The following is an 18480-nucleotide window of genomic DNA, read 5'->3' as shown; positions in this document are numbered from 1 at the left end:
AGGAAGGATCTCCTCTCGTTGACTCCTCCGCTTTCTCATATTTCTCCAGTGCCCCATGAAATAGGTGTGGAGATTAGTGGAAATTTCCGCACCGCGCTTAAGGAGACGGGACGGTAAATGTGCTAATGCGGGTGCTCAGACAGATGGATGGCGGGGAGCACCAAGGTGAGACAAAGAGGAACGCTACTCACGCCGTTTCGAAGGCGGGTCGGCGGTTTGGAGTGCCGAGAGTCGGCGTAAACTGGCTGTAATTGAGGTGAACGCGTTAAATGAGATGGAGATGTGGGGCTCAGGTGGATAATAGAATACGGGGAGGGAGGAAGGGGAAATCAGATTGTTTGACAAAAAGAGAAAAGAGAAGGGCTGCCTGCCGAAAACACACACACACACACACACACACACACACAGGGCCCCCCAGCCGCTGGTATCGCCATGGTAATACGCAGGTTTATTTAGGTTTCTTTCGCGACGGGGATGGAGGGAACGAGTGAAAGGCCCGAACTATTTGAACCGAGCAGCATGTGACGGGCCGGCTTGAATTGCCGTGGCCCCGTCTTGTGATTCTCTCTGCAGCCAGGCAATGCAGAGAAAGGAGGGAATGTGGCAGGAGGAGGGAGGGCAGGACCTGGCTGAGGCTCCTGAGGGCCTCACATAGATGATATAAAAGAATAAACTTTGCTTCATCTTTAAGTTCCATGGTGTTTGAGCCTCCAGACCTGACGAAAACCCCTTGTAGAATTTAACCTAAGTCAAATTGCAGTTTACACCCATATGTGTGTATACATTGTCATAATTAGAATGTGAATTATTGACTTCATCCTGTAAATCCTGTAAATCTGAAGAGTTTCCCTCGGGGCGTTCCTTCGCACAACCCCGATGATGCAATACGGTTGTCCTTCAGTAAAAAGGGCTCGTGGCTTTAGAAGGAAATCACAAATGTATTTGGTGAAACATTTATTCCAAGGTAGCTTTTAAAGCAGTCATGGCCAAAACAACACTCTCCACTTTCTTCCTGTCCCTCACTCACTCTCTCTCTCTACTGTCCATTCTTCTCAGTAGTAGGATGCAAAAGTAATGGCTCCTGAATTATGTAGCAGCCATTCAGTGGAGGATCGCACGCACACTACCCCATCCTGGAACCATCACTTCCACCACCTTCCATCTAGTTTAAAAACTCCATTTATCTTTTACCGACCGGAGTGCGCACACATTCGCTCTTTGGTAAATAATCAAATTGGCAGCTCTGACCACTTTACTGCTACCTGAATTAGGTCTGAGTAGTCTCCCATAAAAACAGCCTCGATATGGTAACACCCTTCTCCTTACTTACTCATTCTTAACTCGAGAGGCCTACTCCACTGTCTCCTCGTATTGTTTCCCCCACAGACGGGGAGGAGGGGCACGAGGCTGGAGGCAGTGACGCGAGGAAAGGAAGGAAGGAAGATGGAGCTGAGCGGAATGGCAATCCCTGAAGTGAGGATGTGGAGGGAGTAGGAGATGAGGGGGAGAAAAAAAAAGAGAAGAGAAATAGGAAGAGAAGGTGATGGAGGGAATAGTGATGGTAATGAAAACAGGGAGACAGCCGGGTGTGGATGAGAGCAAGTGAAGGCAAAGGAAAGAATGACAAAGTGTGTGTTTGCGCGTTCCTGTGCACACAATGGGAAGACAAAGACACAGCTTCCTCATCCACATGGCTACCTCAGACACACTCCTCAACACTCAGAGCACGGCCTAGTTTCCCTCCTATTACAAGTCCATTGTAGATGGCTTCCCCCTGAGGCTGGAACGTTGCGTAACGCTACGATTTTCTTCTTTTTCCCCCCTAAAATAATGAGCAAACGTACGAATCTCATTGTAGAATGTGCAAAAATAAACACACAAGAGCGTGGCAAGAAAAATCAGCCATATACGCTCTGCTCTGCCCGAAAGGATGACTAACTTAAGGGGTGACGCAAAGGTGAACTCTGCGAAGTTAACTCGGGAGGAACTTTGCAGGTTGTCTGGGGCTCATGAATACAAAGCTTCCAGTTCATGAAGTACATCCGATGTAATCCCATTACAGCTCATTAGAATTAATCAACTCATTGTGTTTTTTGTTTTTCCAATTAATCTGATTAATAGTTTTATCTATAAAATGTACAAAGTCATAAAAAATACCAATCCAACTAATTAATTCATCATTCTGCTTCTTTTAACAAAGTAATCTAAAAGCCCTGCAACAAATCAAGCCTCATCGTGGTCCATGCATCCATACTTTTGTGGTTGCATATTACAACCCACTAAATACTAAAAGTGCAACGGATCGGATAGCGGATCAGAATCACGGATTTGTGCTGATCCCAATACAATTGATAGCGGGCGCCGATTATTAGGAGACATATTAGGAGACACAGATCTCTTTTTTGTTTGATTATAAAAGCTGGTCTACAAGGATCCAGAGCCAGACTATTTTCTTTGCCATCGTCCCAAAAATTATTTCAACCGCTCTGAAGTCTGCAAACCATAAACATTCTCAATGCTATCCTTTCACTTTGTTATAGTAATTTATAGCATTTTTTTCTTCATAAAAACATACAATTCAAAGTATAAGGAAATATTTTTATGGATCAAAACAAATCTTATCATGAGTAGTTTGAATGATGTATTATCCGCTGCTTTGAGCTCCTGTGAACCGCTCATAATCCATCTCTAATGTCTATTTATGTTGCTGTGAAAACATCTCCTTCAAACACATATGTTTATTCAAGTTAACGACCATCATGTGAACACATCATAACGTTACAATTTACCTTCGCCGAGAACAGTACAGAGCCTGAATGCATCATAATGTAACCCAAGGGAACCTTTGTTCTTACAATGTAGCATTATCAGAGATCGTCGACCAGAAAACCATAAATGCTGATGTCCTCATCGCATTTACTGAATATCGACGGAAAACGATCGTCCTTTATTTCCCACTGTGATGGTTAACGTTAAACTGTGTAATAAATACGCGGTTCAGATGAATGCTGATCCGTGAGGGGGAGGGGATCCAAGATGAGTCACAGAGAGGGAAAACCGTGGTAGCCCATAATAACACTACTTTGGGAGCAACGGATGTCAAGCGGCGGCTGGTGGTACCACAGTTTTTATTGTGTTTGCCACAGTTGGAGAACTACGGTGGCCCAGAAAGGCCCCGTTCAGAGCCAGTGTTTGGGCTATTGCAGAAACATGGTGGATTCTCCCTATGTAGATATTAACGGCTCATTCTAAAGCCACCGGTAAACACGATTCGTAGTTCCAGGAGATCACGCACTAATGAAATGGTTATGAATATTTTATTCCATTAATGTTAATAGATCCCTTAAAATGCCTCACCCTGGTCCTATAAAGCCTTGCACCTTCATTTCATCAGAAGGACTCTGAAAGGAGATTTCTTGCAGAATGTTCTTCCAAACTAGGAACATCTGACCTGAATAAATGCCTCTGGATGGGCACTCCACTGTTATTTACGGTGCTTCATTGGAGCCGGATGGAACCAACAGAAAACACAGGAGCTGTCTAAGTGGTATATAGTCTGTGCCGTATGCCGAGCGCCCATTCAAAATCTATTTTTAATAAACACGTAGTGACCATAATTAATAGATAGCGCTGGAGAGCTCCTCCATCTGTTGCGGTGCATCTGCAAAGCAGAGCTAGAGCATACAGCGGTATTCCACATGCTTGGAGTCGCGTTAACTGCACGCTAAGCGATGTGAAGTGCCTTCCGCAAGCATGGGCTGCTCCACAGCAGGTGGCAGACAGCTGTGCGTAGGTGGAGGAGGTCTCCAGGCGCACAATGTGCACTGATGTAGGCTGTGTGTGAGTGTGTGGCCCGAATGGACAGTGACGTTCCCTCAACCCGAAAGGAGCTAAACGGTTGTCAGGTCGGTTAGAGACGGAAGAAGACATGAGCAAAGAAAGAAATTCCACCTGAAAAAGGCGAAGCTCAGTGAGCAGAAGGAGCCTCTCAGTAGAAACAGTCTTTTACTTTCACTTTTAACTGTAATTTGCTCTTTTTTTTCCTTAAACGGGTGTTCTTTTTGTACATCTGTGAAGAAGGGAGACCCTCAAGAGATCGGCTTCAAAAATCATGAAGAGATATCCTGACTTTTAGGTTTACAATTCCCATAATGCACGCTCAAGCTGAGGTAACTAACAGCATGATCAGTGATTTTGTCATTATCAAACTGCCTTCAGTAGTTTCCGTGTAAACGGATCCTCATTGATATGGTAGAGTTCCCCTTTAAAGAACAACAACACAGATTCCCCATAGAAATCTTACAGCATCTGACATTTCCTCCTTTTATACATTTAACATGATGCATAGTATAAGAACAACACTTTGTTTAAAGAATTTTCACTGCCATTAAGGACCGCATTAGGCTGTCGAATGCCTTGAGAAATGGCATCATCACCAAGGAGAAACGCCCCTCCTCCCAAAAGATCAATGGAGCAGTCCAACCCACCGTCTTCCTCCATGCTGCTGCCTGTCGCACTCTGACATTCGGGTGAGCGCCCCAGGGACCGGGGCTCTTTCCGGCAGAGTGCACTCGGCCTGCCCATGTTCACAGCTGGGATGCCATTAAGTCCCAGCAAAGCGACACATGGGTTATGGATGACGGGAGGAGGAGGAGGATGAGGAGGAGGGAGGAAGAAGGGGCTTCGTTGGTAAAGGATCCTATCTGTTACGCTGCACTGCTTTGTTGCTCTCGACATTTTGCCACAACAAACTGAGGGTCTCAGGGGCTTTGTGAGGTGTAGTGCCTGCTCGTTTTCTGAGATTTTGGCGAGAGAAATGTTGGCTTATTCCTGTTGTTCCGAATAACCTCCACGGATCTCTTTCTTGGAACCGGTTCACACTTACAGGGACACCTTTGAAGTGCAGTGAATTTCCTTGACACCCTCTGCGAACCCCCAAGCCCAAACCTTTCCCCCGGGGGAGTGTCAGAGGTCATGATTTGGATGCTGCACCCCCACAACAAAAGGAAACCCAACCCCCTCCACCCGGCCAGCTTCCTGGGAAGAGCACACTTTCATTGTTGTTTCTGCTGGAGGGGAATGTGGCTGTCTGAATCCACTTGTCCCAGTTCAGTTCTTTAAATCGCCACACTCGCATCACGACACAGGGAAATGCGGAAGACCACCAAACAACCATAAACCCCCGGCATCAGAGCTGCCAAATCATGTTTAAATGTCGTCAGATCAGCAGGAGGGATGGACGTTCTGCCTTCAGGCCTCGGCCATACCATCTACAAAGCCAATAGGGTGATGCTAACCACTCAGATTGGGGTTAATGAGCTTCTGGAAAGCCGGCGGGGAACAACACTGAGTGCATCTTTCTATATGCATGCACGACACAAGCGAAGACACACAAAAATGACTTCTCCAGAGGCTGAGCCGAGGTAAATCCCCGTTTCAACAATAAGGTCACAGTCATTCACACAAACAGGGAGAGGCTGAGTTGGGAGAGGAAGCATGGAAATCAAGAACGACAGACTTAGGATTGATTTTCCTTAAGGAGGAGGCGATGGGGGTTGTTACATTTCCAATGCAATCAGAGTTGGTTGTGAGAGCTGAACAGATAATGGATTTTTTTTCCCACCCTTGGTATGCATAGTTTCCCATTTTCTATCCACACAGAAATAAACACAACAACAGCTGAGGCGTCCAGTTGTAAAATCAGCTGTAATCAGTAAAAGGCTTTGGGTGAAGATGGGTTGCAGAAAAAGCCAATTAAATGTTTGCAAACCCAAAATTGAGGGAATCATAGCAGCAGCACAATCAAAGAAACCGCATCACTTGAAGGATATTATCTTTTGTTTCCTTTTAAAAAAGCGGGGAAATACATATTTCACCCTCATGACCTCACACAAATTCTCGGCCTTCCGCACACGAGCGGCTCTGACGCGACATTTAAATCGGTGTGAAGGTCTAACATCAATGTGCAAACAGGGGAAGGGGCAGGAAATGCTGATGAACACAGAAAAGGAGAGAGAGAGAGAGAGAGAGAGAGAGAGAGAGAGAGGGGGGGCAAAGACAACAGAAGAAACAGAGAGGTCTGGAGGAGGAAACTGTTAGCAAAGCGCTCGGGTGGAACAATGTTCCCAGGGAATCTCAGTTAGAAATGCCAATGAAGCAGAAATATCGAGGGTGTTAAGAGTGTGCGTTTGCTCCCGTAATTGAATCGCTTGTTAATTTATCCCGTATCACTCTGAGCCGCGGTTGAGATAAAAGCTTTCAAAAGAAACCTGCCTTGAGCTCGACATTGAACTGATCAGTGGCGAGACGAGAAAAGTGCAGATTGTTTTGTCACACACAAATGGTGCCGCTAGGCAAAAAGAGTCTTTGTTACCCCGTCAAATGTTATTTAATTATCTCTAATGATGGAAAGGAAGTGAATGCGACCAGCAGAAGTAAAAACGTTGGTCTTTAAACAAATCATGGGACGGTCGCATGAGCGTAAGTAAACACAACGCGGCTGTGAAGACGGACTACTCAGCGTGTTTAGTCTCAAACGCCTTTTTTAAGACACGTAAAAGCTTCAGAAATGATAAAAATGGACATCTACTGACTTTTTTTTTATAAATTAGAACAAAACATTAAAATCGCTGAAGCTTGTGTTAACCAGAGACCATTATTTTGTGCGTCCAACCAAAAAGCCCTTGACTTCTGCTGACTCATCTGTGGTTTTAGGGCTCATCCCTGCACCGCTCCATGAACTGTTGTGACCCTGGCTGCTGGGACGGCATCAGAGCATGAGGACCAGCAGGCCACGTGATGGACACAGAAAATATTCGCAGGAAATGGGAAGGGAAGTCAGATGGATTAGGACCTGATGACCTACACATGATGTCTGACGCACACACACACACACACACACACACACACACACACACACACACACACACACACACACACACACACACACACACACACACACACACACACACACACACACACACACACACACACACAACTAGGCCCCTGTCCTATTTTGAGATGAACTTTTTCAGTTTTCAGTGTTTGCCCTCTTTCCGTCCTCCAGGTCTCGGGACAGGGAGATGATTAGGAGCTGAGAAATACATTAAAAACGTCAGACAGAGCTGGCTGTGTTTCAGGAGCGTGTGCATTGCCCCAAGCGATCCTCAACAACGACCTCATGGAGTGGTCAGTAAAGGCCTCTGCATGCTTACAACAGAGTGCTTCTCGTGTCTGCAGTCAAAAACAATGAACTACAACGAATGACCTACTGAAGGTCGATTCAGCCACATAGAACCCTTAACTGCAGTTGCATCACTGGATGATATTTTCCAAAATGTGTATATATGTATGTATGTGTGTGTGTGTGTGTGTGTGTGTGTGTGTGTGTGTGTGTGGAAGAGGAATAGCTTGCTTATTGTCAGAAGACAGAAATTAGAGAAGTGCTCTAGTCAGGTGGTTCAGACATTCCTTTACTGACAATCCAACAGAGGGAAGAAACCATCTACCACACACACACACACACACACACACACACACACACACACACACACACACACACACACACACACACACACACACACAGAACAGAGGAAGATCACGACCCCCTTGCATTCCATCACAGTCAATGGCCCAAAGCCAACAGAGGAATCCACCAGGATTGCCCACACTACAACTAGCCAATAAACGTTCCCCTGAAAAGGCATACTGCCCGGGTTAAAGGCACGGCTCAACTGCTCGATACTGTCCACCGCAGCGGCCAACTAAGCATCGATTCAGCAATTCCTGAACAAAAGAGTGGACTCAACATTACACGGCTCGATTAGAAAGCTTCAGTTTTTTTCCCGTTAACACAGCTGCAATCACCCCAGCGCAGAAACAACCTGGATATAACGTTCATTAATACCAGTGTCTCAATAGTTCAAGTATAATATAATATATAAATGCATCCCCTAGTTCTTATTGCTTGACTGCATAGGATATGCAGGATGCAGCATTCCATCGCTGCAACTAATGCATTCAACCAAGGAGGTGGTGATCAGAATGAAGTTTGACAGCCCACACAGGACAGGGAATGTAATAGCATAAGTAGCATTGCATCAGCTTGAAATTGTGTCATTAGCTTTGGTGCTCTGTGGAAAATTGTTCTACAAAGTGGGAGCATGAAGGACCTGACCTACATCTGGGAAACAAACAGAAACAAACAAAAGAGAGCAGCAGCAGCAGCAGCAGCAGCAGCAGCAGCATCGCGGCTGAGTCGGATAGAGAGAGAGAAACACGGATAGAGAAGTCAGAGAACGAGGCGGGCTGACGGTTGCGATGATGGGGGGTTTCCCCACTCCTGACTTGAGTGCCTGTCTGCGGTTGACAGTCTCCTCAGACTCTCGGACGGAGCGGTGCTGCTCCTCGCCCACACCCCCGTGGCCCTGACTCTACGTCCACAGTAACACGGAGGACGGAGACTGGCAGCATGAGAAAACATAAAAATAAAAGACCTTCACCTTGCCTGGCTCGTCGCCTCTTACCTGATGCCAACTCCACAAAAAAAATCCAATATAGTTGTGCTGCCAAGTGATATGTTGAAGAGCAGAAACACATCAAACTACTACTGTTGGTCATAGCAGCTAGAAGAAGAAGGTATCCTTTATTTATCCCCTTAGGGAAATTATTCTCTGCATTTAACTGGGAGACCAGGGATCGAACCGGCTACCTTGTGGTTTCAGAACAGCCACTCTCCCCATGAGCTACAGCCGCCCTACAGCTGCTAAAAGTCAAGCGTAGCATCACAGCTAATGTTGAAGCCAATGCTTTAGTCATCATTTAATGCGGATGTCCAATCAGTATTAACGGTAAATATAGTCAGTTTATTTATTTTGTATTCATCGTATGCTGCGGCTCGAGAAAAGAAAATACAGCTGGCTATACCGTTTGCAAGAGTAAAATGTGTCCTACTCCAAAACATCCTCTGCACTCATATTTTTAGGAGGCCAATTCTGCTGTTGAAAATGTAGCTAGCTTGCAGTGAAAGCAAAGTAGAAAGTTCTTCCTCGTCTCCATCGACTTCACTTTTGCGTCCAATGGCCGCTGGATGCAGGAAGACCAACTTATTCTGCGTTCTCGATCAATATAGAACGGACTGAGGCAATTTCGCTCCAGTCGACCATAAACACTGATTGGACATCCGCATTAGATGCTATTAAGATGCTATCGGGCCATAGTCACTGCAGCGATTGTGAAAGTACTAAAATCCTGTAAAAAAATAGGGAGTCCGTTTTATTTCCTGAGCGCTCTTCGTAGCTAGTGTATGCTAGCTAGTGTACGCTAGCTACCTGCTCTGCACCAAACAGCTGACGGACAAAGTTAGCGGCTAGTTTATGAACATAGTGGAGCATTTAGCAGCTAAGAGTTACAAAATGGAGTTGTGTGATAAATTGGCTACTTAAATTTGCCAGCTCGCCAGCAACATGGGCCTAAATGAATGATACCTAGAATGGAGCCATTGTCAACGTTATTAGTAACAGTGCTTTTCCTGCTGTGACCAGTCAAAATGGCGACTGGACAATGTTTGCTAATGTTAGCAAACTATCTGTGCAACTGACATTACTGACGGTTTGTATCCATACCGCTATGTTTGAACCTTTTACCATTGTCCTGTGATAGTCACTAATGGCTATTGTGGCTGATACTCTGCACAAGTTACAGAGGTTTGATTTACGACGTCTTTTCATTGAGTATTGTCCATATGTCTGTGCAGTCATAAAGTGAAAGCAGGATTGCAAAGTAATATCAATGAACAATGGCTGACATCTTCTGTGGTATTATTCCCTGGTATACTCCAGGCATTTTGAGCCTACATTTAACAGATTTTTGCATGTTTATCATGTATCAGATGTTTTGTTTACATTTGACTGACAACACCCACACACATATGTCCCCATGTGTTCTTCCGTTGTCTGTCACCTCTTGTGAAATTAATCACTTCCACATCTTCATGAGATTCCCTTGAATCCCTTGGACCCTGAACGTCCCCTGACCTCCCCCCTTCGAAGAACCGCTGTGCCGAGATGCTGTGAGCAGCAATGAACTTAAAATGTCATCTGTTCTCAGCATGATGGACCCGCGTGCGCTGGCAGAAGCTGAGCTGTAACGCTGAAAAATTAAACAGTGAAATCATAAATCATTCATAGTATTTGACAGGTGTTCACAGGCAGGTCAGTCAGTCATCCAACAGAACCAGAACCCTCTTCAAACTGTGTGAAACAGTGCTGTCACCGCCTCTGAAGTTAGACAGGAACCACTCCACTTCCCATGGGGGAACAAATCTATGCCAACACTCGGTCACGAGCGTGCTTCCTGATCCCCAACAGACACAGGCTTGTTTGATTGGTCCAACTTAATGATACACAAAAAAAATTAACAAAGTCCAATTGATGGCAGAATTTACAAAATGTGCATGTTCTGTCTCTTATGCAAAGCAACATGTCTGTATAAAAAAAAAAAAAAATCAATGCTGTCATGCCATTTATTTTGCAGACACATTGCACCTTAAACCGACAGCATGTTTTTTTTTTTTTTTGTACTTGGTCCCTTGATAATTGGGGCATGGATATAGCTCCTATTAAATGTGGTGGACTCTTTTAAGTGGACTGGATGACATTCAGAGAGACATTATGGGACACTTGTTCCATCAATAGTGCACAAATGTTATCTGAATCTGAAGGCAGCAGAGCCCAATGCATGCTTTTAGTGATAGCACAGGATTGGCAGGAGAATGATGAGAAATATGTATTATTCATTATTCTATGAAGAAGTCCCAATACCGTTAAAAACACTAGTGCATATTAAGCCCCTGTTTTACTTGTGTCCTTCATCACTGGGCTCCCATCTTCTACTACTGACCTGCTGGTAGTTCTCATCTTCGGGCTGGAAGCTGTTGTCAATGGGCTGCAACCTCAGGTTGATATGTGGGAAATTGTGAAGCCAGTAAGTCCACCAGGGCGCAATGTAATCCACCCGAGCCGAAGACATCCCTGCCCCGAGAGGAAAAAAAGTTCGTGCACAACCTAAAATTAGCCTCCCTTCACTAAAGCGGGCTCCGGAGATCTTAATCCCGTCTCATATCAAACAAAGGCAATGATTAAAGCATGCTCGTTTGTGGAAAGACGCTCTCCGCCACACGTGAGGGAGACCGGAGAAGAAGTCCTGCAGAGTCCACGGTGTGGCTGCAAAGTGAAATCCGTTTTTTTTTGTTGCTTGCATGGAAGAAGAAATAGTCACACTCCGCTGAAGTCTCCGCGTCTGTGTGCGGACCCCCGAGCTCCTATCCGACCGACAGCTGCTCCAGACTCTCGCACAACAGTCACCAGCGGGAACGCGCACAGTCAGAACACGAGGATAGCGTACGGGAGCGCGCAAAGAAGGCCCTCTGAGGAGTTTTTTTAATACATGCCAGCATGCTAGTGGCGTGACTGTTAAACAGACACACGTGTTCGTTGTGTTGTAATAGAATTTGATTCTTGACAATGTGTCATTGTTTAAGTGTTGTTCCATTAGTTTCTCGGCGGATTAAACTACTGCACTGCCACCTAGTGGTCAACGGAGACAATTACAAATAATGTTATTTCACAGAAAGGGACGTCCGAGTCAAACTTTGGCCACTTCTATCTTTAACTATAAAAAATAAATAAAAAAGGTGGTCATTACTGAAATCAAACCACATTGCCTGGATTTCATCGCATTGACTGGTCAGTTGACCCATTCTGTATTTGTACGTTTTACACTTGTATTGTACTTGCTACACATTTATCCACTACTGATTATTCTGACACATTTTGGTCCTAAATTAAGATGTTTAGTATATACATGCAGAGGTAACAGGCTAAACTAGTTTAGTGAAAAGATGTCCATATTAAACTGCACATATTAGTAAATACATTTACTTACAAAGTCTTTGTGGAAAATAAAGTATTTATCAAACTTTTGAGAAAACATGAATATTGTAATAGAACATTTACTTCTCAAATTCCCATAATTCACCAGTGGTGATAAAAGTAATTAATGGCCATTTGATTAGAGTGAACTGGGATTTTCAACTACAAAAAAAAAAATCCATAAAACATCCCTTTCATAACACATTGTGGGATTATTTGAACAGGTCTAAAATCGATTAATAGAGGGCAGTTCTCTTAACAATCAACAAATCAGACATCTCGTGGAAAGATGTCAAACCACCACATGTGACCAATGATATTGTTTTAACAAGCAGGATCACTATACCCGGGACAAACATCATGTTTGTATTACGGCAGGACAATACAGTGGACACACAACCACAGGCAAAGCAACATTTTTTTTCCAATTTTTATTACAATTATCTGTACATCACGGATTTACTTCAGCTCCTTCACAGCCAGACCTGCAAAGACAAAGATTACAAGAGATTAGAAAATATTCACTTGAATATAACGTCACACCAGTAAAGACAGGGGAACTCATTTTATGCAACAGATAATTGTTAAAACATTTATCTCTCTTGTGATTATTCCTTCAAAGTTTTGTTTGAAGGATTAGTACACACTAATGAACACATTTGAGAATCCACATTTAAAGGTTAAATATCACAAACACGACACATTTCCGTTCGGTTGTCAGACATGTTTAAATTGATCGAAATCTTTCAACAAGGAAGACACTATGGAGGATTATTGTAAGATTTCTGTCAAATTACTTAAAAAGCAACTGAATGCACACAACTAGACACAATACAACCTAATAAGTGCAATCGTAGTTGTCCGACCAATTATATTTCCGTCACAGCTCGGCAGAGATATATATATATATTTATTAAAAAAAAAAGAACGCTTCATTTACACACCAACAGGTATTTGTTAGACTAGAACTAAGTCATTACCAGAAGCACAACTTTTGAGCTCATTTGCTTAAATACCATTTTAAAAGTAACTATTTTCCACCTCGATAACAAACAGTCATCTGAAGAATACAATAGTGAAAACATCTGTCGACAGAATTAAAAACAAGCCCCCACACAGGTGATCGTTAGATGCATAAAATTAATTAAGATCATAACAGCGATAATATTTAATTAGACAACTAGTCCTATACACAGACTTTGGCACCAACTGCAAACCTCGCAAAAAAAGGTGAGCCACTGGGCTGCACACCCAAACATTGATTCCTCCTTTGTATTCTGCACAGGTCCACAGCCCTGTAGTCATTTTTAACGGGTGTATACTTTTCTCTTAATCAGTGAGAGTTATTGTTTGGCAACGTTTCAATGAGTCAAAGTATTTTTATTGTATTCTGACAGATGTTCCTGCCCCAAACAGTAGTCAGCCTCTAGGCGTTTAATTCTAAAATAAACCACCTTGCCAGCCGATTCAGTAATTATACTTTGAGTTGCACAGCAAGTCATTTTCTATGAGAAACAAATTGTTTAGCCCCAAAGGACTCTTTCCATTTAAAAATGCTACAAAACCCAATTGAGTTTATACTGTAAACAACTAGTTTAAACAAATATTTCTAAAAATTACACACTGGTTATGCCCCTGAGGCCAAATAAACACATTAAATCCCTTCCCTACATTGTAAAACATCTGCAATGCGTTTCTCTGAATGCTCCATTTGAGTTATTTTATCATTAGCCATTTTATCATTAGCACATTGCTTTTACAGTGCATCACTACCACTATAACCATCCTCTGCTGTCAACACAATTGTATCGCGTTATTCCTGTTCTTGTGCATCCTTGTGCACAGACATAACTCAGAACCACGCATACAAACATGCTCTAAAACAGTAATACCTTTAATCAGACCCTGAGAAGATGCAACCTTCAATCAAAGTCAAATGTACATTATTAATCTGTTCAAGGTCATTGACTGTTGTCAATCAGTCGTATTAGGCTTCACATACAGACATCCTGAAATGATAAAAACAGGTGTGAAAGAAGAATACTGACCCGGGGGCAGGGACTGCTTGAGCTTCTCAGCCTTCTCCTTGTCTGTGATGACCAGGGTGTACAGGTACCTGCTGCAGCGCACCTTAAACTTAACATTGTCCTTGTTCTTCTTGATCTTTACGGCTGAAGGAAGACAAACGAGCCAGTTCAGATTCAACTCTAAAATGGGAATAATTTGAACGATTTCCAAAACAGACTGTATTATTGCTTTATCCTGCAGGTCAATCATTTCTGAATTATTTCCCACGACATTTGCTGAACACAAATGGGAACTCTGAAGAATACTTAAAAAGCACAGCTCCATTTAAGACAAAGAATAATATGAATAACCTTCTATTTTTAATCGCCCTCATATCTTACGATTGCTTGCCTGTAGACGTTTTTCATGTTCAGCTGTGCAAGACTCCAGGTTACACAAGGAAATATTCTTAACACAAAGAACTAAATCACACTGTCTACTTCCTCAGTAAGAAGGAGTCAATTAGGAAGGAAAGGTCGGGGTTGTTTTACTTTCACAAAGCTCATGTGTACCAGGGTCAGAACTACAAGTTGTCACCCGTCAATCCACCTTATACACATTGAATTACGTCAAACAACAACTTGCATGTACAACTACTACCAGCAGGTTGGATTGTTAACTTACACTTGGCATCCTTCCTCCTGGCCGTCAGCAGGAAATCTTTGATTTCTTCGATCTTGCGAGGCTGCACACATGAAGATCAGAGGAAGCAAAATTAGTCTCGAGGACAACAGATATCCACAGATCGAGAATTAACAACGTATTGATGTTAGGGGACCGGTGGAACTGATGTTTCTACTAGAAATCGAAACTCAGCACTAGGTCCATCGTTACTCTCGCAAGACTTAAAAAGCATCACGAGCACATCAGCCTGAGATGTTTGCATGTCTTGCTGACGGCAAAACGTACTGCTACAGCTAACATCTTCGGACTAGTAGTTTTAGAGTATTTAGCTCCAGCACCTCATAAACTAGCTAAATTCAAACCGCTACTGGCTCGTGGATACGTCATCATTGTGCGACAGGTCGTAGCCGGTTGGCCCAGGCGAGCAGCATGCTAACACTACTCGCTGTTTTATAACACGACGCTTTAGAAAATCACCACAAATAAGTCTCCCGTCGACACATGTCCGCGGGAGCAATATTCAACATGTTCAGGTCTTCACATTTAGCTTTCCCAAGTATTTAAATGAGAAATCGTCCTTACCATGCTGCCGTTTCAGCGGACTGAACGCTGCGGAAAGGCAGAAAAAGATCGTAGTCAGTTCATCGGTTATAACAACGGGGAGAAAAGTGTTTGAAAGCAAATTATTAGCTCGTCATCTTGCTCCTAAATCGATAAAGTATAATTTAGCAGAAGCGGGAATGTGATTGTTAGCATTAAAGAGGATGGATGATGATAGAAATTGTGATTTTGTTTATGTGTCAATGTTGAACTCACTCAGTCTGGCAGAGAGGGGATGAAAAGGGGTGGAACTTCCGGTTAGGGGGGAATTTATACAACGCTACGGCAAGTACACAGAGCCAATGTTAAGCAAGAAAAGCGATTCTCCCGTTGTCGTTTGTAAAGTCAAACAGAAGTTTGTTTCAAAAGGTCTACTGATATTAGAGAATATTATTGTACTATTGGACCTTGGTACTGTAATCTACTGTGTATGCTGATGCGAATTTTGATACAAAACCTTTTTTTTAAATATGGAAAAACAGTGTTTAATTGTCTTTTACATAGACAAAAGAAGAAAGCAAAACAGTTTAGGAAGCTGATTTAATTGTGAATCCGCCAAAAGGCCACTTTTATACGAAAGTAACTCAACCTATTCTAAGAAAAGTTTTCAAATTAAATGTTGCCTTTCTTTGCCCATAGAAGTCTAATTTAATCTACCACAGTGTACAAGACATGTCCCAAATTTGAAACACGCTTTTCACCTAACAACAATAAGATATTGAGGTCCGAGGAGGAGCCAAATGTACATACATGTACAAAAAAGGTTTAATGTATGTGTGTATATATATCATATATATATATATATATATATATATAGAGAGAGAGAGAGAGATTTTATTTTAATCTCATCCATGTTGTAGCTATAGACAGTACATGAGAAGGTTTTACCTTAATATGCGTTTCTTCTCAGCCTCAAGCCTGCTGCTTGTCAATGATTTGTCGCCTCTGGCATATCACTAAATGTATTCATTTGGTGCTTAACTGGACACATAATCATAACCATCGGTATTTTCTTGAACACAGCAGGCATCGTAAAGGTTATAATGCCTGTAAAGCATGACTATTATGTATGAAGGCCATTACTCACCTTCTGTGAGGCGCTTTTGTCATCCTCCAATACATTACATTGTTTGTCATCGAGCTCTTGGAGCAGCAATAGGCCATAGCCTGTTTCCTGTTCCTCTACCTCACCTGAGTGATACCTCACATGCCCTTTCTCCTGGCCATGTAAGCTGCTGGTGACAGCTGCTGGGAGAACAATGTGACATTATGTGCAGTAATGGATGCACAGGTGTGAATCAATCCCATGTCCTGCAATGGGGTCTTTGAACGTTAAAGGAATTAACTCTTCCAAATTAATTCCGTATCGGCTGCAAAACACTGTGGTGCAGACTAATTTCCTTCCCTGCAGAGCTGGTACGCCTCCTTATGGCGACTTAAACATTGCTCTGGTTGGTGGCACATGCTGCTGCCCATCACCAAAGCAAAAGTACCCCATTGCGATATAATTTGTACCACAATGGGGTACTTCATTCTGCTTGGGGGTCCCCTTGTCAGTCACTTACATGTCAATAAGTTCCACCAGTGATTTTCAGATTTTGTTTTGTAGCCACAAGAGATAAAACTTTGAAGCTTTTCACAAGAAAAGGCATGAACTAAAGAAAATTCAGGGAATCTCCATTTGTGTGTGTAGCTGTTTTTATTTCAGATATCCTATACTATTTACCATCTTGGGATCTGGAATTTCTCTTGTGACTCCCAGACAACTTTGTTTGGAAGCGTGATTGTCTGTTTCAAAGTCTTCTCTACACTATCAGAAACACAATTCTGGTGGGAAACTAAATAGATCACTGTAAAAGCAGATATTTTTCGGGGGCCAGAAGCAGTGTAATTAATGTATGACGTATAAAAACACCTATTGTTATTTAACGATGTCCATCGACAATTTAAGGCCAGTGGCTGAATCTGATAGATTCAAAACTGTGTTTTATTGTGTTTGGCTCCCAAAGTATTTATATATATATATATATATATATATATATATATATATATATATATATATATATATATATATATACAATTTGATTGGCTAATTGAAAAGTGCTGTGACCTTTTACTTAAGCAATAAGGTACGAGAGGCAGTACTGTGTTGTGCAATAATGTACTGTTCAAGGGTGTTGTCCGACGCACAGCGGAGGGCCGGCAAACCCTTGAACTGTACATTATTGTAGACACAGTACTGCCTCGAGTACCTTATTGCTTTTATATTAAGGTTACCTGCAACTTTATAAATAGTAATAGTAAGCTCACTTTCAGCACAAAATAGTTGCAGGGCTCTCAAGTGTCACGCATTCAGCGTGACTGTCACGCATTTCTGTCTTAAGTCACACCCTCCCTCGCGTCGGGAAATTAAGATGTAATTATCTCTTACTGGAAATTATCAAGACTTTGTGATCCAACCCTTTTCATTCCTCCTCTTTAGGTTAGGGAGGAAGTGACGTTGTGTTGTCGTTCGTTATACTAGTGTGGGGGATGCTAAGTGAGCTTGTTAGCTGTTCCGTTTGAGCTAACGTTACTGTTAGCGAAGAGCACCGTTGCAATACTGTGAACACTCAAGCAAAACACCTGCAAGTTAAGGAAACCAACGTCTGAGTCGTTACTGCGGACGTTACAATATCAAAGTTTACACAAACATGTTTGGTAACTGTCAAGCTTGAAATGACAACTAACGGTCGCACAATTTAAATCTACCTGTTGTTTTTAAGTGCGCACTGATATGGAACGCTCTAAATGTAAACAGGCTGTACAGTACTTTATGGCTGAATAAACTACACCTCGTGACTCACTCTCAACCAATCAGAATGCTTGATTTAATCTACCCGTATTATAATTGTTCGTAGGCTAACTGAAGCTTGTAATAAACCAAACCACAAACCAATGTACTGATTTAACGTGTAGCTAACTGCTAACTGCTAGCTTGTCGGAGAAGATGCTCTTTCACTTCCCGTGTGTTGTTCGGATTCGTGATGGCACCCGGTCAAGACCATGGCTTTCAGCATGTCAAACATCTTTTACCAGAAGATGAAAGCCCATCCACCTTGCATGTACACAAGACATGGAAGCAGCAGGACAGCGGTCATACAAACGGGGAATTGAGCAATACACGGCAAGTTGAGGACACATGTGCTCCTTTAGGTTAACACTTGTATAGTCGGCTAAATGTTGCCATTTAATGCTTTTACAGCTGTGGCCCACCATT

At 42.8% G+C, this 18480-nt stretch overlaps 2 protein-coding genes across 2 annotated transcripts in view; both read right to left on the bottom strand.

The window, feature by feature from the left end:
• ttyh2 (tweety family member 2) overlaps window positions 1–11028 on the bottom strand; it is a gene marked incomplete at both ends in the record, with an annotated part of 55997 nt that extends 44969 nt beyond the window's left edge. Inside the window, one exon of the mRNA XM_079235985.1 lies at window positions 10900–11028. Coding sequence (XP_079092111.1) covers window positions 10900–11028 — 129 coding nt within the window. The remainder of the gene's footprint in view (window positions 1–10899) is intronic.
• A 1231-nt stretch (window positions 11029–12259) lies between these two features.
• Window positions 12260–15475, bottom strand: rpl38 (ribosomal protein L38). Its single transcript, XM_079214255.1, has 5 exons — window positions 15438–15475; window positions 15204–15230; window positions 14622–14682; window positions 13979–14101; window positions 12260–12415 (listed from the first exon to the last, which is right to left on the bottom strand). Exons 2-5 carry the CDS (start codon window positions 15204–15206, stop codon window positions 12390–12392), a joined length of 213 nt encoding a protein of 70 aa, XP_079070381.1. The 5' UTR covers window positions 15207–15230; window positions 15438–15475; the 3' UTR covers window positions 12260–12389.
• Between the last annotated feature and the right edge of the window lie 3005 nt (window positions 15476–18480).

The sequence above is a fragment of the Taurulus bubalis genome (assembly GCF_910589615.1).
Source record: "Taurulus bubalis genome assembly, chromosome: 2".
Lineage (NCBI taxonomy): Eukaryota > Metazoa > Chordata > Actinopteri > Perciformes > Cottidae > Taurulus > Taurulus bubalis.
This window is presented reverse-complemented; position numbering and strand designations above follow the sequence as displayed.

Excerpts from the sequence above, each read along its gene's own strand:
- rpl38 (XM_079214255.1), bottom strand. Across the intron at positions 14,102-14,621 it reads CAGGAGGAAGGATGCCAAGT|CCGTAAAGATCAAGAAGAAC; the intron begins GTAAGTTAACAA and ends GTCTTCCTTCAG. Across the intron at positions 12,416-13,978 it reads CAAGCAGTCCCTGCCCCCGG|GTCTGGCTGTGAAGGAGCTG; the intron begins GTCAGTATTCTT and ends TTGTCTTTGCAG.